At 37.5% G+C, this 24,120-nt stretch overlaps 5 gene segments (V, D, J or C); 2 read left to right on the forward strand and 3 right to left on the reverse strand.

Moving 5' to 3' along the window:
• Window positions 1–887: 887 nt before the first annotated feature.
• LOC119795083 lies at window positions 888–1,368 on the reverse strand. The segment is given in 2 exon segments: window positions 888–1,210; window positions 1,317–1,368. Coding segments are annotated over 2 exon segments (375 nt in total).
• A 2,022-nt stretch (window positions 1,369–3,390) lies between these two features.
• On the forward strand, window positions 3,391–6,930 carry LOC119795084. The segment is given in 4 exon segments: window positions 3,391–3,471; window positions 3,569–3,706; window positions 5,773–5,824; window positions 6,605–6,930. Coding segments are annotated over 4 exon segments (597 nt in total).
• Window positions 6,931–9,017: 2,087 nt separating this feature from the next.
• Window positions 9,018–9,640, reverse strand: LOC119794996. The segment is given in 2 exon segments: window positions 9,018–9,451; window positions 9,544–9,640. Coding segments are annotated over 2 exon segments (360 nt in total).
• Window positions 9,641–12,687: 3,047 nt separating this feature from the next.
• On the forward strand, window positions 12,688–21,831 carry LOC119794991. The segment is given in 4 exon segments: window positions 12,688–12,736; window positions 12,836–13,167; window positions 20,356–20,389; window positions 21,480–21,831. Coding segments are annotated over 4 exon segments (744 nt in total).
• On the reverse strand, window positions 15,100–15,618 carry LOC119794994. The segment is given in 2 exon segments: window positions 15,100–15,422; window positions 15,529–15,618. Coding segments are annotated over 2 exon segments (375 nt in total).
• Window positions 21,832–24,120: the final 2,289 nt, after the last annotated feature.

A 24,120-nucleotide genomic window follows, 5' to 3' on the forward strand; every position in this document is an offset into this window, starting at 1 on the left:
GCTGCCAATGAGCTGATGACCCTGAACGTAACAGTAAACTCCAGGATCTTAAGACTGAACTCAACTGATGATCCAAAGTGTAATTTATATTCCCAGAATTTGTTCCACTGAAACAATCAGAGATCCCAGACTTTAGTTTAGTTAAAGGACCTCTCCTGGTTTCTGAAGCTACCAGCGGAAGCATCAACTTGTACTTGGATTCATTTTACATTTAATGGAGACAGTCTGTCCTACAACAACAGAGTAAGATTTAGGAGTCTGAGTTATAGTGATTTGTCCTAAAGATACCAAAAATACAATAAAAAGATGAAGAAAAGTTGAGCTTCAAAAACTGTTCTCAGTGTTAAGATCCACTCTCGCTGATTTGACCGCCCCTCTAGCGTAGGTTTTAAAAAAACACTAGCTCCCCATATTAGCATCCTATATCTCCGGCAGTTCGTGCCGCTCAAAGGCAAAGAGCGCCCCCAGCTGAAGGCTACGCTACGTAGCAACCAATACCCCTCCGGAGAAGTCTGTGCTCGCTGGATCGAGTCAGACTGCCTTTTTCCTGCAATTCAGAAGGTGCTGAACGCAGTGTTTTTAATCCTCGTGCAATTCAAACTGAGTGAAACTCAGTGTATCCCGAATCTTGCTGCAGCAGAGACAGAGAGGAGCTAATCCAGCTCTGCTAACCGCCGAACGACAGGGGGCCCGATTGTGGTTCGCCAACGTAGCCGCTAGAAGCCGCCAGACCGTGACCACCTGTAAGATGGAGCAGCGCCACAGCAGTGCTACAGATATTGCAAAAAAAAAAAAAAAAAAAAACTGCTACTCTGTGTTTGTCTGTGTGAGATTCTGATGTAGTTTCAGTTCAGTCTGAGGGAGGGAGGTTTTTGTAGGACTGTTTTTCACTGTGTGAGCATCCTTTTGCTGTTGATGTCATGGTAACCCTGACAGTAGTAAACTGCAGCATCTTCAGCCTGAGCTCCACTGATGGTCAGAGTGAAGTCAGAGTTTGATCCACTGCCTGTAAAACGACTTGGAGTCCAGGAGTCTCTAGAGCTAGCATAATAAATGAGACGCTTAGGAGATTGTCCATCTTTCTGTTGGTACCAGGCTAAAACCTTAGAGCTATACACATTCTGACTGGTTCTACATCTGATGCTGACAGATCCTCCCAGATCAGCTCTCAATGCTGCAGGCTGAGTCACTGTGACCTGACCTCTGGACTCTGAGGACACAGAGACAAAAACATAAAGCGGCTTCATGGTTACTCAGTTTCATTTCAGAGGTACAGATGTTCATAGAAGAGAAGAGTTTGATTCTCTGGACTTTACCTGTGAAGCAGCAGCAGAGGAGAGTCCAGATGAGGACGCAGATCAAAGTCATGTTTTAGATGAGGAGGAATTCTGTGTCTTCTGTTGTCATGAAGATCAGCTGTCAATCATCCAGTGTTGAACTCTCAGGACTATAAACTCTCCCAGAGCACTGGAGCATGAAGCTGCTGATGCAAAGTGGCTCTATGGAAATACTCTGACTGACTGATTACAGACTTTGTCAGGGGAAGTGTTGGCCATTTATTTTAATTTTCCACCTTGTCATTACACTGTCAAAGGTACAGAGCAAAGAAATTAACTCTCTGCATTTAACCCATCCCCATGAGGAGCAGTGGGCTGCTAATGTACACCCCCCGGGTAGCAGTCTGTGCGAGTGGGGCTTGAACTCACAACCTCTGGATTCCAAGCACAATACTCTACCCACTAGGCTGCATCTCCAGCCAAAGAATTGTAATAATTAATTCTTTTTTTTGTTTAGGAACCCTGAGTACACAGTGGTGCCCCCCACAAACTTTTAGAGGCCATGATGCCAAACACCTAAAAAACACTAAAACATGTTGACTTAGAACGACTGCTTACATCACTATGATGTAATAATTATCAGTATTGTAGCTTAAAATCAGTTATTTTGAAATATCTGAAGCAAAAGAGAGAGAGGCAAAAAAAAGCTAATGAAATGTTCTTCACCATAATCTCTATTCTATTCAGAGTTAACTTTAAATTGTTGATGGAAGCTGTTTTTTGATCACCGGTTTCATACTAAAATATCCCTCCTTTGCATGGTCCCAGTCTTATCTGGTGGGTGCATTCATACTTACTCAATAAAGCTAAACTGATGAGTGAAGTCTAAGTGTTAAGAAAGATGCAACTGCTTGATTAGACAAGACAGGTTATACTGCATGACACGATTGTTTCTAATCCACATATAATTTCTTTCCTTTGTTTTATCTTCCAGTCATCATGCAACCTGGAGAGCTAAATGCTGCACAAAGTTTGTAGAGTGCAGATGAGGGGGAAAATAACTTCAATTGATTCTCTCTGGAGAGACCTAAACTCTACTTTGCTGCAAAACACTTGCCTCTGTAATAACTTTGACACCTACTGAGGGAGCAAATGTCCAGTTGGCTTCCAACTAAAACTCATTTAAAATAACTTTTTTTTTTTTAAATCATTCTTTCACTTTATTGAGTCAATAATTTTCCCCAACGGTTTGTTGTCATTACACTGTGACAAGTAAGGATTAAATTAGGTCTCTGCATTTAACCCATCCCCTTAGGGAGCAGTGGGCTGCTATTGTGCGGCGCCCGGGGAGCAGTGTGGGGGTTAAGGGTTTTGCTGAGGAACATGGGACTGTCCGTGGGACTGTAGGCCACCACTACCCAAAACAGGCATTAACATGAAGGGTTGTGCCAAAGCAGTATCCACACTGTCAGCTCATTCCCCCAGCTGAATGCCGGACAGTTAACTTACCAGCTAGCGAGCCACAATCGTTGATTGTCTGTGAAACAAAGTTAAAATATGTTTATATGTATTTAATGACTTTATCATAACATTTAGACTTTATCTTTAAGAGATATAAGATTTGGTTTAAAACCACTACTTTTTAGAGTAAAGCAATGAAAGAATATTAACTGCTAATCTGTTTCTAGCTGCCATTACCAGCTTCCTGACAAAGCAGGAAGCTGGTAATGGCAGTTTGGAATAATCTCTGAGTCAATGATCAAGGAGCAAAAGGCTGTAGGTCCAGACAGCATCAGCTCCAGGCGTCTGAGATATTGTGCAGGTGAACTGCATGGCATCATATGCTACATTTTCAACTTAAGCCTGAGGCTGGGAGAAGTACCACAACTGTGGAAGACCTCTTCTGTGTACCAGTGCCAAAGACAAAACATCCAAAAGACCTCAGCAGCTACAGGACGGTAGCGCTGACTTCACACCTGATGAAGACCCTCGAGCAATTGGTCTTACACCATCTACCCCCTGGTAAAGACTTCATTGGAAATCTCTGAGGATAGTACAGGAGGGTGTTAAATCCTGCTTGGCATTTCTGGCTGTCGCACCTCCTCCGGTGCCCATGGGTCAGCTGCAGGGTCGTCAGCCAGGAACCACCATTCACCAACGTTTCGCCCCTTTAATCCTGGAACGTCTCCTGGTGGTGGGGCAGTGACAGGGACGTCTCCCTGTCACACCCTGCAGCTGAAAGATGTTATTCCCTGCAACTGTTATCTGGGGGTTGGGTGTTATTCCCCCAGGTTCTGTCCTTCCTATGCAGCCAGAGCCAAAAGCTCCCTTTCTCCGCCTCCTCAGTTGGTTCCTTTGTTGCCTTCCTCAGCCTTCCTCCCGTGACTCCCACGTCTTTCAGGAGGCGTATGGTCGACAACCCTGTGAAGGTTCGGCATCCGACCTCTACTGGGTAGATGGAAGTCTTCCAGCCCGCCTCCCGGCACTCCGCAGCCAGCTCTGAGTACTTGACCTTCTTTTGCGCAAAGGCAGCTTCGATCCCTTCCTGAAATTATTACAGACTTTACCTCTTATTAAAAATCTATCAGTAGTATAACAGTCATTATATTACTGAAATCCTTTACTTTTGCCAACAGTTTCTTAACAGTATTATGAAAATATTCAATGGACAAGTCATAGTCCTGCCTCTATAATGTTTCAATGGTATGAGCTTTAGTTTACTGATGGAAAGCAGGCCTTCCAACCTCAAAGTCTTCAAGGACTTCATTAATGATTAATCTTGAAAATATTGCTGAAAAGTTACTAAAAGCTGCTCAGCAATTTAAATAAGGGTCTCAAAACTGTTATGCTAAATGAAAATGTCATGAAAACCAAAATTCTTCATAGTGAGGCTGTACAGTGGTGCAGTTGTTTACACTGGTGCCTTACATCAACATAGTTCTAGCTTTGGATTTCAGACTGGGGTTTTGCTGTATGTAACTTCTATGTTTTCCAAAAACCCGCTGTGGAATACAGTCCATATAATCCCAGCTGGGTTAATTCGGATCATTCTGAAAATAACTCTTTGTCTAAATGACCATTTCAAACTAAATGACATACTACACATCTAGAATAAACATTCTGGATGTCTTGAAGTTAATTTCAGATCTCCATATTCCTAATATTACTGGTCAGTATTTGTATTATTTTAATCATGAAAAATATTTTTCAGACATCATAAATACATATTCGCCAAGCTGATAAATGTTAGAACAGTTAGAACTTAAAATGTGTAAACATTTCTAGATATATAAAACCTAATTCTTACAAGCATAGTTTTTTTTTTTACTTTCTAAAATTCAGTTTCTGCAACAAAAATGTAATTTTTAAAATATATTATTACAGTTTGGAAGAATCTTATATTAGTGATTTACAAATGGAATAACTGAGAGGATTGCTTTTAATAAATGTAAAAATGGACTACCATAAACCACTTTATATAAACTTAGGCATTAACTCGAGCAACAATCTTCTCCTTTGCCATCTTCCTCTCCTTTGTATCAGTAGCGTTGTTTCTGTTTCTTTCTGCATAAAATCTCTATCTCCAGTGGAGTGAAATAGGCACTTCCTGTTGCCTGTTGTCATGGTGACTCGTCATACTTGTTGTGCCGAATTTGTTAAATCTGCTTCATGAAACTGACCCCTAGTGATTGAGTGGCGACTGGTCCATACTGAACTTCACTTTTTTCTCAATACTTGTTGGAGATAGGCATACAAGGATGAGAGGGTAAAGATAACTGATGAATAGTTGTCAATAATTTTTAATTGGCAATTATTAATTTTTTTTGTGGCACTAGTGGCTTGTTTTTTCAACGGTAGGCTGATAGGAAAGGGAGTATGAGAGAGAGGGAGAGACATGCAGCAAAGGACCACAGGCCGAATTCGTACCCGTGTCGGCCAGATTAAGGACTAAGGCCTCCATACATGGGTCGTGTGTGCTAACCACTGCGCCACCAAAGCACACCCAACAGGCCATTTTCAATAAAAAAAAACTATTACAATACTATTAACAAGACAAAAATCTATGAAAGGAAAGTTAGAGCCTGAGATTTTTTTACAGACCAATAGTTGCCTGAGGCCTTAAACTGAGGAAACAATCAGTTTCTTTGGTAAATCCATATATTTTATCAAAAGAGAAACGCATACCTTGCCAATCAGAGGTATTAGGCATGTTTCTCATATGAGCCTTACAATGTAATCTAAGAAATGTAAACAATGATCTTAATGATTAATGATAGCCAGACTGATTGGTTGCTTATATAAAAAGCAGTAAAAATGCTAAAATAAATAATACAACTAATGAGAATACTTTACATGGTTTAATTATCATTCTAATTTAGCAAAGTTTAATATTCTCATGTTTGAGAAAGGTTTTCATCCTGTATAATTTGTTTGTGTCAGAGTCAGAGAGCCGTGTCTTTAACAATATGAGGTTTTTGTACGACAGTTGCATTAGTTTGTATCACTGTGGTACACGTTCGGTGGAGGAACCAGACTGGATGTTAACCGTAAGTACAACTAAGCTTTTCAAAATTTGTTTTCTCTCTGATGTCAATTTTTTTAATGTTTTTTGTCAAGAGGACAAGTGTATTTGAGGGGATTTACTTCTTATTTATTTATCTAAACTAAGTTTTAATAAAAACTTTGATCCTGGAGTTGCACTAATATGATGAGTCTTAATACCTGTTAATAATTCTCAATAACTGATAACCAAGATTTAGCAGAATAAAGATTTCAATTATATTTATGTTTTACTATGCTACATTTAGATTTATTAGGTTTTATAGAACAACAACCTCTTACTTTTTTTCTTATACTTCTTTTTATTAACAAGCGATGTGTCACTGGCTGTAGCTGAATTTGTGTCCCATTTCTGTTTTCTCTTATGTTTTGATGACAGTTTTGAAAGCGAAATTGTCTGGAACCTTTTTTATTTAAATTCAACATTTATACTACATATAAAAAACAGAGTTTCTAAGTGGTGGTTTATTTAATTTGTGTAATTTAGGTGGAAGTAAAAATCTTAACAACGCTATAGAAAAAAGCTTTATTTTGAGGTCTTGAAGTAAAGTAGGCATTCTTTTAATTTTGAATAGTAAGTTTGTTAAGAACACTTTAAAAATCATCCAGAAAGAAATGTCGGCTGTTTTCTATTTGATACTGAAACATTTCTGTTGCTCTGGTTGAGCAGTGGTGCATTTGTGTTGCGATGGTTACAAAGCCAAGAACGAGAAGTGGAACTTAAAAGACTTTAATCTGTGACTTTGCGTTTTCTTGTCTCTCTGCAGTGGGTAATGTTCGCCCCACCGTGACAGTGCTGCCCCCCTCCAGTGAGGATCTGCAGCAGGGGAAGGCCACCCTCATGTGTCTGGCCAACAAGGGCTTCCCCTCAGACTGGAGTCTGTCCTGGAAGGTGGAGGGCAGCATTAACACCTTCACCTGGGAGGAGAATAAGAGCAGAGGAGTTATGCAGAAGGACGGCTTCTACACCTGGAGCAGCACCCTGAGGCTCCCTGCAGACCAGTGGAGGAAGGTGGGCTCTGTGACCTGTGAGGCCACCCAGGGCTCCGAGTCTGCAGTCACAGAGACACTGAGGAGAGACCAATGCTCCTAGTCCTGTGCTGATTCAATGAATGTTAACTTTTTTCTTCTGCTTCAGATCCATTCCTTTAAAAACTGATTGCTAGGCTGCATCTTTACAATCTCTGTATCGTGTTCAAAAGTTTATTTTCTTTTGAAAAACAATAAAAGACAATTGATTACTTCTGCCTTTACTCCACTCCATTTATTCATATTAACAATAAATTATTGTTATTTTTCCTTACCTTTTCAGACAAAAAATAATTTCCAGTAACAACTGCTGAAGCTGATATATCAGATTTATATCAACATAGTTTCTTTGGTTTTCTGACTTTCATCTAAAGCCACACGAGCAGCAGACAGACAGAATTACGTAATATAAAACCAAAGGAGCACTTCATATTAGAACAGTCTGGATTCTAGGTTTTGTAGAATGAGTTTACTGGAAAGAAGAGGTCTAGCTTGTAAAGACTTAAATAAGGTGGGCGTCAAATTGTAAGGATGAGAGAAGCTTGTTCAGGGCTGATGGCAGAACCATTAGATTGGGTGAAGGACCCAATCTTGATGCCAACCAATGATCATCAGAAAAGAAATCTCACACAATCACACAAACATAGACTCACACGCAGCAATCTAATGACATTGATAGGTTCTTCTAATAAGACATTCTGATGATAATAATTATATCATAATTAGAAATATTTTACACATTAGAAAATTTCATGCAATTAATTGCATTTTAGTCCCAAGCGGGAACCTTTATAATTCCTGTTTCATGTGCACTCATAAATCTGATGCACAAGAGACATCACAGGTGTCATTCCACTGAGGATATTAAAGCTTATAAAACCATGGCTCAAACCATATCGGTGTGAACATTTAGGCTGAGGAGGAAGTGTGATAGCAGATGCCTTAATCAGACAGTTAGGAATGAACCAAGATCAGCAACATGGATTATCTGTCTCTGTTATTGGCTTAACAAGAAAAAGTACACTGGAAAAAATCAAAACCTAGATGAGTCATTTTTTCTTAAAATAAGTGCATTTGTTCTTGAATTGAGAAGGTAAAAGAGACATTTTGCCAATGGAACAAGACAATTTACATTTAAAATAAGAAAACACACTTATTTCAAGTGCATTTTATCTAAATATCTTATTTTAAGAATAAAAATACTAATTCCATTGGCAAATGATCTCATTCACCTACTCAAAAAAAGGGTAAATACACATAATTTGAGAAATTTCTACTTATTTCTAGAACGTTTTTCCAGTGTAGCCTCAGTGGTAACTGTTTCAATAGCAGCAAATGCTCTATAATAAATAGAAATTGTGAAGCTAAGGCAATGATTTATGCAGAGCTGAACTGTGATGGTTCTGTCAGTATTAGAAATGAAACTTTTTTATTTTCTGTTTCCAGGCAATATCATGCTATAATTAAACTTCATGTAGTGTTCACACTGCTCTAGAAGTAGTTTTTTTTTATATTGTATAAAATATCAAGGGTTTCTTAAAAAAGGTAAAATATTATAACTTTCAACCGAGCTGTTGGTTGAATGACCTAAATAGTTGAATATAGACAATATTTGGGTGTTTTGTTCTGCTCATATAATTATTAATTTATTAATCAAAGAGAAAACGTGTTTTTGAATTTAAAAGGTTGTTTATTTTGTCTATATAATATTTTCCATTAGTATGTGATAAATTGTGATTCTTTGATTAAAGACCCTGTAATTAACCCAATTAAAATGTTAATCTTGTCCACTATTAATTATAAAAACGTTTTAATCTTAAATAACAATTTCACCTTCACTAAATGATAAAATACGCATATATTATTTTGTTCTCAAACTATTTTTTCTCTCAGAGTCATGTAAATTTCAAAACGTTTATATCAAAAATGTAAAAGACAATCTAAATTAAGCACTGTTTAAGTAAGTGATTCAATTTCGAACTGTCGTTACTGTGTTATACACTAACAATGTGACAACAACTCAAAGTCAACCTTATTTAAACGGCGCCTGTGAAACATAGCAATGGAGGTTTTATAACTTAGAAAGGTAAATGTTAGACTAAACATCTCTTTAAAAAACATGTAAGAATTAATTTAAAATACTTTAACTGAGAATGATGAAAAGCAGAAACTGTTACTTTCAACTGTTACTATCTGGGGTTTATGCAAAACTTCTGCCTCAATGCAGCTGTGGATCAGTTCCTCTGTTGCTGAGGGAGGTTTTTGTACGACGTTGTATCACTGTGTGAACGGTGTGCTGTGATCTTGCTGACAATGATAAACTCCTGCATCTTCACCCTGAACTCTGCTGATGGTCAAAGTGTAAACATTTCCAGACTGACTTCCACTGAAACGATCAGAAACTCCAGGCTGACGGTTTGTTACATGATAAATAAGAAGTTTAATTGCTTCCCCAGGTTTCTGAAGGTACCAGTCTACCTCATAGCTGACATATTCACTAGCTTTACATGTAATGGTGGCAGTCTGTCCTTGAACAACAGACAAAGATTTTGGAGTCTGTGTCATGATTTTGTCTCCTGATGAACCTGGAAGAGAAGAATAAAGTATGAATTTGTGTTTTTCTCCATTGTTGTTAAATACAGTACTGTAAAGCTAAGCTTTGAGCAGAGAGTCTCACCCTGAACCAGGAGCTCCAGGATGGTCAGCAGTAGAGTCAGTAACATCATCATTGTGCTGCTGGTGGTTCAGTGGCTCTGAAAGACCTGGACAGCCTCTGATCAACACTGACCTCTTAACAGCTGGGAGCAGAGAGGCAGGACACATATGCAAACACAGAGTCAGTCACATGGTGCTGAACTCTACAGTCCATAAAGCCTCCATTTTACTGTTGAAAGATATGTAAAGTATCAATGATCAGGGAAAATTAATACTCTTGGGTAACCTGAGCTGTTGAAGTGTAAATGTGATGTCTTTTTTATTTCTTGACCTCTAAATCTTTTTTTACATTTGTGTATTTTATAGCTATATTAAAAGGTTCTCAGTAAAAAATGAAACAAAATATTGTCAATGTAATAGTTGAAATGTATCTAAAAAAACAGACTTATTCTACAGTGGGTACTTTAATTGGATAATTTTGCCTAAGCTAAAAATTATTTTATGACAATCTTAAAGAAATATAGTATAGTATATAGCACATTTATAGGCTTATGTACTATATGCTCTTTATCCTCAGCCTATTTGACAATGATCCACAAACAACAAATGTTTCAGTAAATATGTCAAAGAGCCTCATCAATCTGAAGTTGGAAGTTTTTTGTTCTAATGATCAATCAGTTTGAATCAGGTTTTGGAAAGGAACTAGACTGGATGTTGGAAGTTAATCTTTTATAAGATTTATTAACAAATTGGATATGGTGCTGTCATCTTTTTCTTTGGTTATATCTTTTAATGGTTGACGAATAGAGTGACGATCTTTGGCTACCTGTATGGAGTTGTTTTTTTTTTTTTGCCTTACTGGGTTGTTTGCAGAGGTGTGGCAGATAATGTTCTAGCCCTGGGGTCCTTTTCACGAAGCAGGTTTACCAAAAACTCTTAAGTTCTCTAAGTCTGAAAACAGGGAAACTCTGACTTTTCTCGTTTATAAAGAGAGTACAAACATTGTACATTCTTCGTTAAACAAACATTGCAATGTTTGTTTGACGAGGACCTTATCAAAGAATGATCAGCATATTTTATATTATAATATTATTATAATATTTTATATAATATTTTTTATTAAATAATTTTTTTTTCTATCAGCATTTCTTTTATAATTAAATATTTAAAGGAAGAGGATTCTACAACTCAGTTGACAGGGCATGAGATTACTCGCTTTTTTTATTTGAGCAAGATGCAAATCATTTTATTTCTATTTAGTTAAATTCACAGTACATGAAGAAGAACTACTGAAATTATTTTTAGATCACGCAAAAATAGATTCATTAATACCACGTGGGAAAAGGAATTACTTTAGGGTTAGGATTCACTCGATGATAACAACCTTATGAGCCTACTGGCACAATCTGTAGCCATTCAATGGGACTGACAGCCCCTAATAAGAAGCATTTATTGGGATGATAGTATCCGAAACACGGCTGAAAACAGTATTTACTGTGTAAAAAGAGACTGAATTAACATGAGAAGGGACGCATGAGATGATGCACAGGACCAATATATTAGAACAACATTTTGAGATTTCATCCTGACATGCTGCTAGAAGAATTCACCTAAATAGATACATTTATCTACTAGCATTAAAAAAATATTCCCCTTCATTCATTTCTATAAATTAATTTTATATCTCCATATCCCTAATATTACTGGTCAGGATTTTTGAATATGAAACTATGTATATCAGATATCATAAATACATGTTCAGTCAAGCTGATAAATGTCAGAACGGCCAATTAATTTGTATTCCCGATAAAAAAATATATGTTTTTATCAGGAAGAATCTTATTTTAGTGATCTACAAATGGAACAACAGAGTGGACAATGCCTTTAATAAATGAAAAAAACTGCCTGCCATAGCCCACTTCATATAAACTTACTCATTAACTCAAGCAACAATCTTCTCCTTCACCAGCTTTCTCTCCTTTAAACACATTCTCCTTTTTTTATTTTTTCATTTCTGCATTAAAATCTCCAGTTCCACTGGGGTGAAGTAGGCATTTCCTGTTGCCTGTTGTCATGGTTACTTGGCGCTCCATTGATAATGGCTTTTCATACTTGTTACGCATGTGCTGAAGTCTGAGTGGTTCTACTGGGAGTTGATTAAACTAGTTCATAGCAGCCATCGTGAAAATTAAAACTCAGAGTTTCTGACTTTAAACTAGATCAATTTAGAGTTGTGGATTTGAATCTGAGTTTTTTAAACCTGCTTTGTGAAAAGGACCACTTTGCGGAAATGTATACTGCTTTAGACAACATTCTTGTTAAAAACATTAATTTAATTAATTTAATTTTCCTTAAAAGAAAAAAAAAAATTGATATTTAACCCCCCACCCCTTTAGTTGCTGTTCCTAAGTTTAAATCTTGTTTTAAATCATCTGAAAAACTTGATGGAAAATTGAAAATCTTGAAAATTGATGGGAAAAAAACATGCATTTTTAATCTTTTTGCTTTCTGTGTCAATCTTTTAATCTTCCATTAGAATGACACAACTGTCATTTTTACTGCATTAAGACCAGAAGTATTTAAAGAAATTACATAGCAAGTTACCAGCATCTAACCATTCAGAGCTTTTAATTTAGACTGGGTATAACAGTGATAGAGACCAGTTTAATTCAAACTTTTAGACTCTAAATTGGGCAAATGCACATTTATATATTTAAAAGTATATTTAAAACCATATTGATAACATATCTAAACATAAACTTCAACATAAGGACACAAGTTAGGTCATCGTACAAAGCCTTTAACAATATGAAAAGATACAATAATGTAAAGTAAAGATTATTTTAAATAGGTTATCAGGATTTTTTTTTTTATCTGAAAAGAAAATAACCAAATAAACACTTTTGTGAGACTAAAAAAACAGGAAAAAAAAGGATCAACACATTAAAGACTGTTAATCAATTCCTTCATCAATTCATTGATTCGTTGTCTTTTTGATCCCAGTTCATTTTCATTAAGTCAGATTATTTCCATAGAGCCACTTTGCATCAGCAGCTCCATGCTCCAGTGCTCTGGGAAAGTTTATAGTCCTGAGAGTTGAACACTGGATGACTGACAGCTGACCTTCATGACAACAGAAGACACAGAAATACTGCTCTGTAAAAACATGAGTGTGTTCTGCATCCTCATCTGGACTCTCCTCTGCTTCACTCATGGTGAGGAAAATTATTTTCCATCATGAAAAAAAAGATATATATAGTGAAGCCAAGTTTCACCTAATTTTCTCATGTCCACTCTTTCTTCTCTCTCCTCAGGGTCTGACGGACAAAATGTTGTTTTGACTCAGCCTACAGCCAAATCAGTGCAGCTCGGTCAGACTGTCACTATCGATTGTAAGGCCAGTAGGCAAGTTGGTGTTTACTCTGGTTCACAGTACTACCTTGCCTGGCACCACAAGAAAAACGGAGAGGCACATAAAGCTCTGGTCTACATAACAACAACCAGATATTCAGGAATCTCCTCCAGATTCACTGGAAGTGGAGCAGGAAATGGAATAGACTTCAGTCTAACAATCAGTGGAGTCCAGACTGAAGATGCAGGAGTTTATTACTGTCAGAGTGCACACATTAACAATCAGTGGGTGTTCAAACAGTGAAAACTCATTTTACAAAATCTCCCTCAGTCTGACTGAACTGAAACTGAACTTTGTCCTGCAGCTGGAACTGAACACAGAAACTGATAAAGATCTCTTTACAAACAGATTTTATTCAATCCATCCATTTTCTTATTTTTACCCTTCATGGTCACAGTGGGGCTGGTGCCCCTCTCCAGCTGCCCATGTGCAAAAAGGAGGGTACACCCTGGACAGGTTGTCAGTTTGTGACAGGAAAGCTTACATTTCATCAATCCTACATTAAGGGAGACTATGATAAAAAAAAATAAAAAAAATGCTTTCTTAAGGTTCAAGAAAGCTGACCAACCTCAAACATTATTAAAAGTTTTAATATAGTTTCAGTCATCCTACTAAAGACATGCAAGAGTATTTATCTTTTAACTAAATATGTATGAAAATACATACTGAATTGCTGTACATACCAAGTAAAGTTAAAATTGCATAACAACAAAAGGAATACAACAGACATAATAAAATAGAATAAATAAAACAAGCCAACGCAAAAACAGATTCTCATTCTGTGTTAAAACACAATGTATAAAATAGTTTTTTTTTTTTTTTTTATTTAAATTTTTTTTTTAAATAGGTTTTAAAACGAGTTTTAAAAATAGACTATGAAGAGGATTGTCTAATGAGGAGGGAGAGCTCATTCCACAGTTTTGGAGCAGCAACTGAAACAGCTCAGTTCAGTTTATTTATACAACGCCATGTCACAACACGTCATCTCCAGGCACTTTAGAGAGACATGACAGTCAGTCTGGTTAAGGGTTTCTGTCAAGGTAAACCAGTTGATTTTAACGAGTCATTGACTTCAAGATATGATGCATGCAGCGACAGTGGAAAGGACAAACTCTCTTTTAATGTTGATGGCTGTAGCCCAACTGATGTCTCAACCCAGGATGGAGTTACAGGAACAGACCAGATGAAGCTATTATGACAAGACAAAGCAGAGATAACATAAAGGTATGGGCAGAACTTAACAAATACTGCAGAATGGGAGAATAGAGACAGAAAGATGATAAATGGTCCATATATCCTCCAGAAGCCTAAACATATATATACATATATATATATGTATATATATATATATATATATATATATATATATATATATATATATATATATATATATATATATATATATATATATATATATATATATATATATATATCATCAACCATTTGTAATCTATCATGATTTGTCTTAATTGCTACTGTGTATTTTTCAGGTTTTCCAGGTTCATCAGGAGATACAATCCTGACTCAGATTCCTGAATCTTAGTCTATTGTTCCCGAACATACTGTCTCCATCAGATGTAAAACCAGTTCAGCACCAGTCCAGGTTGAATTAATCTGACTTAAATGGCATTAATTCTCAACAAAGGTCCCTATCCTGCTTCGTACTACACTGAAACGGCAAGAAAAACAACATCCACGGCGGGCGATAATGCAGAGAGCAGTTTTTATTTTCAATCTTCTTCAAAAGATTGTGCTGTTAATGCAGTGGCTCTGGTTGGGAATGAAATGAAAGACTGCATGTGTGCTCCAGCAATAACATTTTTACTTCTGTAAACACAGACCATGCTTACCTTTTATGTCATCATGTCCTCTACTGTGCATACAGGACACATAAGTTGTGTGAATGCAGCTCATACAGGAGATCACATACAGGTCCTGTATATTTGGAAATATAACGCAAAATAATCTAATTTAAAAAAAATCTGAATTTTGCACTAATGCCTGAGTGTGAATGTTGCCAAAGACGTGAGGTAGATGTAAAAAAAAAATCTAAAGATTATGTAACTTCTGTTTGTCTGTGTGTAGTGATCTGTGTCAGAGTATGTGTGACACTCAGCTGGAGTTTCTGCTCAGTTTGATTGAGGGAGGTTTTTGTACGACTCTTTTTCACTGTGTGAACACATACTGACTGTTGATGACATGAAAACTCTGACAGTAGTAAACAGCAGCATCTTCTGCCTGAACTCCACTGACGGTCAGAGTGAAGTCAGAGTTTGATCCACTGCCTGTAAAACGACTTGGAGTCCATGAGTCTCTAGTGCTAGCATCATAAATGAGGCGCTTGGGAGTTCCTCCATCTTTCTGTTGGTACCAGGCTAACCGGGTAGAGCTATACACATTCTGACTGGTTCTACATTTGATGGTAACAGTTCCTCCCAGATCAGCTCTCACTGCTGCAGGCTGAATCACTGTGACCTGACCTCTGGACTCTGAGGACACAGAGACAAAAACATAAAGCAGCTTCATGGTTTGTCTTCTTCATTTTAGAAGGACAGATGTTCGTAGAGGAGAGGAGTTTAATTCTCTGGACTTTACCTGTGAAGCAGCAGCAGAGGAGAGTCCAGATGAGGATGCAGATCAAAGTCATGTTTTTGATGAGGAGGATTTCTGTGTCTTCTGTTGTCATGAAGGACAGCTGTCAGTCATCCAGTGTTCAACTTTCAGGACTATAAACTCTCCCAGAGCGCTGGAGCATGGAGCTGCTGATGCAAAGTGGCTCTATGGAAATAATCTGAGTCCAACACTCAACTTCACTTCACTTCACTTAACAAAGTGCTTAGTAAGGTTTTGTGCCTGTACGTTTTATTCCTCTCTTTTTCTTTACAAAGGTTAATAGTTGAAAATATTTAACTCTTTACAATGACACAAATCAACATTTTTTGTTTTACTTTAAAATGAAAGTTACCATGTAGTTTTGACTTTTTCCCATTCCATAAACTACAACCTTATTTATACAGCACTTTAAAACAACCAAGATGAACAAACTTTTGCCGAGAACAAGTGTCAGATCATATTTAAAATGATCAAATAAAACACTAACAAGCGCAAATACACAAATTAAAATATTTTAAATAAACAATGTTTCAGGACGTGTAGACGGCTTTGATAAATAGCTGTTTTATTTATTTATTTATCATAATTTTATCTATTGCTTTATTTATCACAGCATTGCGAGGATCATGTTCTTTGGTTTCTCTAGTTAACACAATACAGCCTGACCTAGAAACTCCAGAAGACTCAGTTGGAGGCATCAACAATCGCCTGGATCAATTAGTACCTGACAAACAGACTAGAGTTTGTTAGACTGAAGGGTCAGCTGTCTATTTATGTCAGCGGTATAGGAGCACCACAGGGAACAGCCCTCGCACCATTCCTTTTTACTCTGTACTCTTACTTCCTGTATCAGACAGTCCTGTTATCTACAGAAATACTCAGATGACTCTGCAGTCATTAATGAGTCAAAGATGCACAAGAAGCTAATTACAGGGAGCAAGTGAACCACTTCGTGACCTAGTGTGGAAACAACCACCTGATCCTCAATGTCCACAAAAAAAAAAGATTCTGGCCGAGGGTCTTTCTGCATGGAGTTAGCATGTTCTCCCTGTATGTGCATGAGTTCTCTTTGGCTTCTTCCCACAGTCCAAAAACATAACTGTTAGGTTAATTGGCTTTTCTAAATTCTCCTTAGCCGTGAGTGTCTGCGTGAATGGTTGTTTGTCTCTGTTTTGCACAGCGATAGACTGGCGACCTGTTCATGGCATACCCCACCTCTCGCCCATAGACAGCTGGAGATAGGCACCAGCACCCCTCGCGATCCCAGCAGGGATAAGCGTGACAGAAGAATGGATGGATAGATGGATGGATGGATGGATGGATGGATGGATGGATGGATGGATGGATGGATGGATGGATGGATGGATGGATGGATGGATGGATGGATGGATGGATGGATGGATGGATGGATGGATGGATGGATGGATGGATGGATGGATGGAACCCCTTAAGCACAAAACAGGGATGCTCAATTTTTGCCTTCTGTAAAATTGCTATTAGGTTTTTATAAACTTTGTTTCTTTGATAGGCATGGTTTCAAGAAAATTTCTGAACAACAAGCAGAACAAACAAGGAACAGACACATGAAATAAAAAAATAAAAAAATAAAGTATGCACTGTATTACGTCAAAGGAGCCATGGGTGTTGAAACAGACAGGGTTCAAAGTTTGGGAGGGTTACAGCTGTTAGTTTCTGTACTGCTGTGAGTGAGTGTGTGTAGCTGTGGTGCTTAATTTCCAGGCTGATTTTATCCAGCTGGTACTGGTTAAGGACCTCGGCAGAGTTAAAAAAAGGTTCCCTGAGACGACAGACGGTCAATGCTCTCCAAGTGGTAAAAAGCCTTAGTGCTGTCTCAGAGTTAACTTTAGTCCCATCCTGTCCAGTTCCTGATTCCTTGGATTTCCTAACGGTGTTTCCTAACATCAACCTTCTCATCAAGTACTGTATCCAGATCGTGTCTGCCTGATGCCTGCATTTCTGCCTCTGGATTGCTAGATCAGCTGCCAGCTTCTGCTCTCTGTGTATCAAGCTTTTGACTTTTAACTGCACAAAATTTCTATCTGCCTAGATAGTTTACCATTGTTAGCATCACTGATGTATATGTTTAAGGCATATTTGAAGACTGTTCTCCCTCATTTTAACCAACATGTGGCTTTTGGAACTCAGGGACAAAAAAAAGTCTACACTTGGTTTTAACTAATGTAAAATATGGATTTAGAGCAGCCCCCTGCCCCCACCTCGGGACACCTATCTGTTATGCTATCAGAATCAGAAATGTTTTAATAATCCCAGAGGGAAATTACTTTTGTTGCATGCTCCAGTTACAGTTTTCCTGTGGTGCTCTGTGGTGCATCTGGGTAAGAGGAGTCTTCTGCTGAAGGAGCTTGTCTGCTGGACCAGTGTGTCGTGGAGAGGAAGTGAGTCATTGTCTAAGATGGACTGAAACCTGGACAGCATCCTCCTCTCTGCCATGGTCGTCAGAGTGTTCAGCTGCTCCCCCACAACATCACCGGCCCTCCTGATCAGTTTGTTCAGTCTGTTGTTTTCAGCGACCCTCAGCCAACTGCCCCAGCATGTGACAGCAAAGAAGAGCGTGATAGCAAGAATAGACTCATAAAACATCCTCAGCATCACCCCGCAGATGTTAAAGGACTTCAGCCTCCTCAGGAAGAATAGTCGGCTTTGGCCCTTTTTTTAGACCGCCTCGGTGTTTCTAGTCCAGTCCAACTTATTGATAAAGTACACTCCCAGGTACTTATACTCCTCCACAGTGTCAACAGGAACCCCCTGGATGTAAACAGGGGTCACAGGTGTTTTTGTCCTCCTCAGATTCACTATTAGCTCCTCAGTCTTTGTCACATTGAGCTATAGGTGATTCAGCTCACTCCAAGTGACAAAGTTGCCCACCACAGTCCTGTATTCACCTTTTTCAATGAAGCTAACAATTGCTGAGTCTTCAGAAAACTTCTGAAGGTGGCAGGACTCAGAGCAATAGTTGAAGTCTGAGGTGAAAAGGGTGAAGAGGAAGGGGGAGAGGACAGTCCCCTGAGGGGCCGCAGTGTTGCTGACCACCCTGTCAGACACACAGTTCTGTAGGCGTACATACTGTTGCCCGTCAGGTAATCAACAATCCAGGACACGATGGGGGCCTCCACCTGCATCGCAGTCATCTTCTCACCTAGTAGAGCCGGAGCGGATGATGTTGAAGGCACTGGAGAAATCAAAGAACATGATTCTCACAGTGCTGGCCTGCTTGTCCAGATGATTGTAGACTCTGTTCAGCAGGAAGATGATGCTGTTGCTATTGCATACAGGCCCCTGTTGATCAGAGCAAAATCTACAGTACAGTGAAGAAGGTGAGGGTGTGAACTGAGGGGGCCATGAAGGCACTCGAAGTCTAATTTGAATCCTCTGACTGGAACATGTTCAAAGGAGTGTGCAGGTCAGCTGGCTGTGTCCTCAAAAACATTTTTAACACCTTGCTGCACCAAACCAAAGTGATAATATGATTATCATGTAATATAATGTATACAAAATAACAATAAGTCTAAGTCATATAAGCAAATATAGGTTACTTTCAGAGAAAACTACCCTGTTTACTTATCCTGCTATTTGCATTTGTCTAATTTGTACAGATTTACGATTTAATGCTTTAGCAATTAAAAAAAGCCATAGTAAAGAAATAACGAATAAAAGACTTGGTAATGACACTCATAATGCTGTTTCTATTTCACACCATCTACCAGTATCCTTCCAGCTTGGAGCATTTCTAAGTTAATTACTTCAGTTTCCATTCTTGTGGGAATTATCTATTCTGGGAGAAAAAAAAAATCTGTACTGAGTTCAAAAGCTGCACTTGACTCTAATAACAACCAGGTTGATACAATATATAATACAGCTTCACAGATAAAGATTTTATTATATCATATTATTATTATTATTACAATAATAATAATAATAATAATAATAATAATAATTATTATTATTATTATTATTAATTAATATTATTATTATTATTATTATTATTACCATTATTATTATTATTATTATTATTATTATTATTATTATTATATCATACTGTAAGCAGTTTGAGGAAGACTGATCTGGTTAAGAAGTCCAAAACTATTCATTTTGTATCTCAATTTTTTGTTCTCATTGAAAAACACACATAATTTAGTGATTACTTTTTATGGGGTTGATATTTTTAATTATTTATCTTCTGCAATTGAAATTAAAATGTACAAGCGAAATGAACTTAACCTATTTGGAAGAGGGGGTTAACAATCACATTTATGAGCCAGAGTTTATTATCTTAACCATTTAGAGACATGTAGTATGATATTTTGTTTGGTTTAAAGTCAGTGAGCCGTTCCTCTCTGCAGTCAAAGGTTTTTGTACGACGGCTCAATGAGTTTGTATCACTGTGGTACACGTTTGGTGGAGGAACCAGTCTGGAATTTGGAAGTAAGTAAAACTTTATGCTTAATCTTTTCAGAGAACCTTTTTTTTCTTTTTTTTTTTTTTTTACTTCATGTATGAAAGGTTAACTGACACTTATTTTTTAATGTATAGATAAACATTGCAGGTGAATACAGAGTAGAGTACATATTGACAATTCATTATGTAAAAAGAATTGTCAAATATAATAAAATTTGTGATAATCTCTATTTAGAAGAAGTTGCCTTCTCTTTTCATTGTTCAAATTTAGCTCCTAGATTTTAGTTTAGTCAAACGCAGTCAGAGAGCCGTGTCTCTCCACAGTCAGAGGTTTTTGTACGACGGCTCAATGAGTTTGTATCACTGTGGTGGACTTTTGGTGGAGGAACCAGACTGGAGGTTGGAGGTAAGTAAAATATCAAACGACTATTTTAGGGATTCACAGATTGAAACTGAAAAAATATTTATCTTATTTTTTTTGCAAAGACAGTTGTTAGAAGTTAAAGTTATTTTATAGTCAAAATCCAAAATTACCCTGGGGATAATTAGTTAGCATTAATCTGAACACAAAATTGTGTTTGGCTTAATACATTAGTTTAATCTGGATTTTTAGGTTCAATTTAATCAAAGAAAGCATGTCTCTACATGCAGAGGTTTTTGTATAACGCTCAGTGTGTTCCTATTACTATGTTTGACTTTTGCTAGAGGAATTAGAATGGATATTGGAAGTACCTTCACACTTAATGCCAAGTTCTAAAATACTGTGTTATCTTTGGAATTTTTTTTTTTTCAATTTTTTAACAGACAGAATAAAATATTTGCATTTTTTTTCTTTCTCTCAACAAACAAACAGATTGAAACTGAATTGAAATAACTTATTTCAGTAGAAATAATTTGTAATGTAAAATGCAAATATTTTGTAATGCAAAATGTTGTTTCTAAAATAATCGTCAGATTTTGGTAAATTGTTATTTATGTGTTAATGTTTTGATGTTAACGATTAACCAGGTTGTTGGTCTTTTGTAAATGCATACATGTGAACTTAGAAAGAAAGCTGATGCTATTTGTGGAATAAAGTCATAATTAGTTTACAAAATCAGATAAAATGTTACTAGGATAACCCTTTTCTATCAGTTTCTGTCTTATTTCAGGACTAATAGTTTAAATAATATCAGTTTTGTCTAAAAAAAATAGGTTTTCTGCATATAAAAAAATATCACAATAAATATGAGATTCTAAAGCGTTTTTTTATTGTTAAATTTTAGGAAAAGACTGAAGCTTTTACAATCAAATTGTCTGATAGTTCTATCTGTTTAAATTTGGATTTTATTAAAAAGGAAATGAAACCATGTGGCAGTGAGAGACGAGTGAAGCATGAAGACATCTGGCAGAATATTTTTAACATAGAGAATCCCTTCCTTAATGTAAACTGTTACAGTTTCTGCTGTTAAATGTTTGAATACTTTCTGTTTTCTAATCTGAATGGTGTCTCCCAGGTAATACCCGTCCCACCGTGACAGTGCTGCCCCCCTCCAGTGAGGATCTGCAGCAGGGGAAGGCCACTCTCATGTGTCTGGCCAACAAGGGCTTCCCCTCAGACTGGAGTCTGTCCTGGAAGGTGGACGGCAGCAGCAGCAGCAGCAGTTGGGAGGAGAACAACAGCCGAGGAGTGCTGCAGAAAGACGGCCTCTACAGCTGGAGCAGCACCCTGAGGCTCCCTGCAGACCAGTGGAGGAAGGTGGGCTCTGTGACCTGTGAGGCCACCCAGGGCTCCCAGTCTGCAGTCACAGAGACACTGAGGAGAGACCAGTGCTCCCAGTACTGAGTTGGAATTGTTGTTGTTTTTGTTCTTAAACTGTCCCTTTCTTATCTGTTCTTTAAGATGTACTCATAACTTTCCTTAATATCAAATTGCTGCAAAGTTGAGTGTTTCAAAATATGGTTTTTGATTTGATTTGATTATTTTAAGCAGAAACCGTGTAGCAGAATGTTTCATAGAATACTTTCAATAAAGACTTTCTGAAAGGATTTTGGATGATTGTATGATTTAGACAAGGTTTAAAATGCACTCTTCATTTGATACTGATTTCTTCTTTGCAAAATCAATCAAATTAAAACATCATGGTCATACTTTTGTTTTTTTTTGTTTTTGTTTTTTTTTGTTTCATCCATATATTCCATCTCTAAACAGTAAGGGAGTAATTTATGTAGATCAGAAACAGAATCATCAGCACAGAATAATTGATCAAAAAATTGTGTTTTTCTTTATTACTTTAAGTAAACATAATGCTGATTAAAAATAGAAACTGACAAGGTAAGACTGATATTCATTAGGTATATAACATAAGACACTTCATCTACACATTCACTCTGTAACTTTGTATTCTCTTAACTTAATTAACATTAACATGAGAATTTAGTTGGATTTGTTTTTCTGGACGAAGATATAACCTTTAAAATATTTATGTCATTGTTTAATTTTTCCTGAATTTTCATGTCAGAATAGTTTGAAGCTATGAATGTCTTGATTTATATACATTTATATACATAGAGGAAAATGGGTGTAGACTTTAAACAGCTTCGTAAATTTGTCGCTCATTCTTATTGTTCCACAGATTTAATCATTTAATCTGTTATAAACTCTATTTACCACTATTTTCAGTCTCGGTTCTAATGTCAATCAGTGGTATGAATGTGTGATCGTCTGTGAATCATCTTATATGAATCTATGCTGCAGCAGGAGAGGAGAAACACGTTGAATGAAAAAAAACTGCAGCTGAGAGCTTAGCTTTGTTGCTGGGGTGGCAGACATTTGATACGTGTTAGGTCAGAGTCTTTTTTACTTTTCTTTCTTTCTGAGCTATATACTTTTGTTTCTTTCTTGCTGCAGCTTCGCCTCTGTAAATATAGAAGATAACGTTCACAGATTCGCCACATTGACGTGCATCTTTGTATTACAGATTTATGTCAGACGACTTCATTCGTAAAATTGCATGTGCAAACTGTAGAACAGAAACCATAGCACTGAGTATTGTGTGTATTGAAGAAAGTATATCCATCGCAAATTTTGGAAGGACTCACTTTGGATTTATGAAGACTGCTAAATGGGAGAGTTGGAGACTAACATCATATGCTGTTCATAACGTGGCTTATATTTGTGTCAGCACACATAATTTAGACTGTGGGTGTAAATTATTTTATATATTTGGGCTTCATATGTAATAATTTTCATTGTGTAAACAAAATGTTACTCTTAAGCTGAATTCATAAGGACATTTTTTCAGATCAGAAACAAGGTTCTGATTAAACAGAAGAAGATGGATGGTTGGACTTGGTATGTTTGAAATGACAGGATTACAATGAATTAGTTTGATTCTTTAGTTGAATTAAAAAGTCTTGCTTTTTTAATAAAACAAAACTTGCCCATATTATAATAAAACAGAGTGTCACAATTTAATTTCTAAGAGTGTTTTTGTTACGTGCAAATAGTGTCAGGATCCAGAGGCTTGCCCACCAGAGGGCGCCATAGATCCTTCCTGGGAGCTTGTGCTCAGTTGTGGCAGCTGTTCCCCATTAGCTCATTAAGAGTTTCCCTATATAAGCTGGAGGGGAACTTCGCTCTGGGCTGGATTGTTTTGACCCTGTTGTGGTTAGCAAGCCCGAGCCAGCCTGCCTGTCTGACTTCCCTGGAACCTGAACCTGCACCTAACCTGTTTTGTCCTCTCTGCTTTCCAGGAAGATCCCTGTCTGAACTCAATAAACCTTTGGACTTTTTCTCTGCCTCTGTGTGTGTGTTCTGCATCTGGGCTAGAAATCCTGCCGATCATGACAGAACAATCCAGCCAACAAACTAGCCCAGCAGACACACTCCCTTTGAAGGATTTGATCCGTGAGTCACGCAGGACTCATGAGGAAACGATTTGCATCCTGCAGGAACTTCTGAGCCGTCTGAAGACCCCTGGGCCCGCTCTGAGCCGTCTGGAGACCCCTGAGACTGCTCTGTGTCTTCCAGAGACTCCTGATTTGGAGCCACAATCGGTGGTCTCCTCTGTTCCTGATGTGGAGCCACAGTCGGTGGTTTCCTCTGTTCCTGATGTGGAGCCACAGTCGGTGGTTTCCTCTGTTCCTGATTTGGAG

Source organism: Cyprinodon tularosa, unplaced genomic scaffold (assembly GCF_016077235.1).
Source record: "Cyprinodon tularosa strain WSP-4 unplaced genomic scaffold, ASM1607723v1 ctg5, whole genome shotgun sequence".
NCBI classification, from domain to species: Eukaryota; Metazoa; Chordata; class Actinopteri; order Cyprinodontiformes; family Cyprinodontidae; genus Cyprinodon; species Cyprinodon tularosa.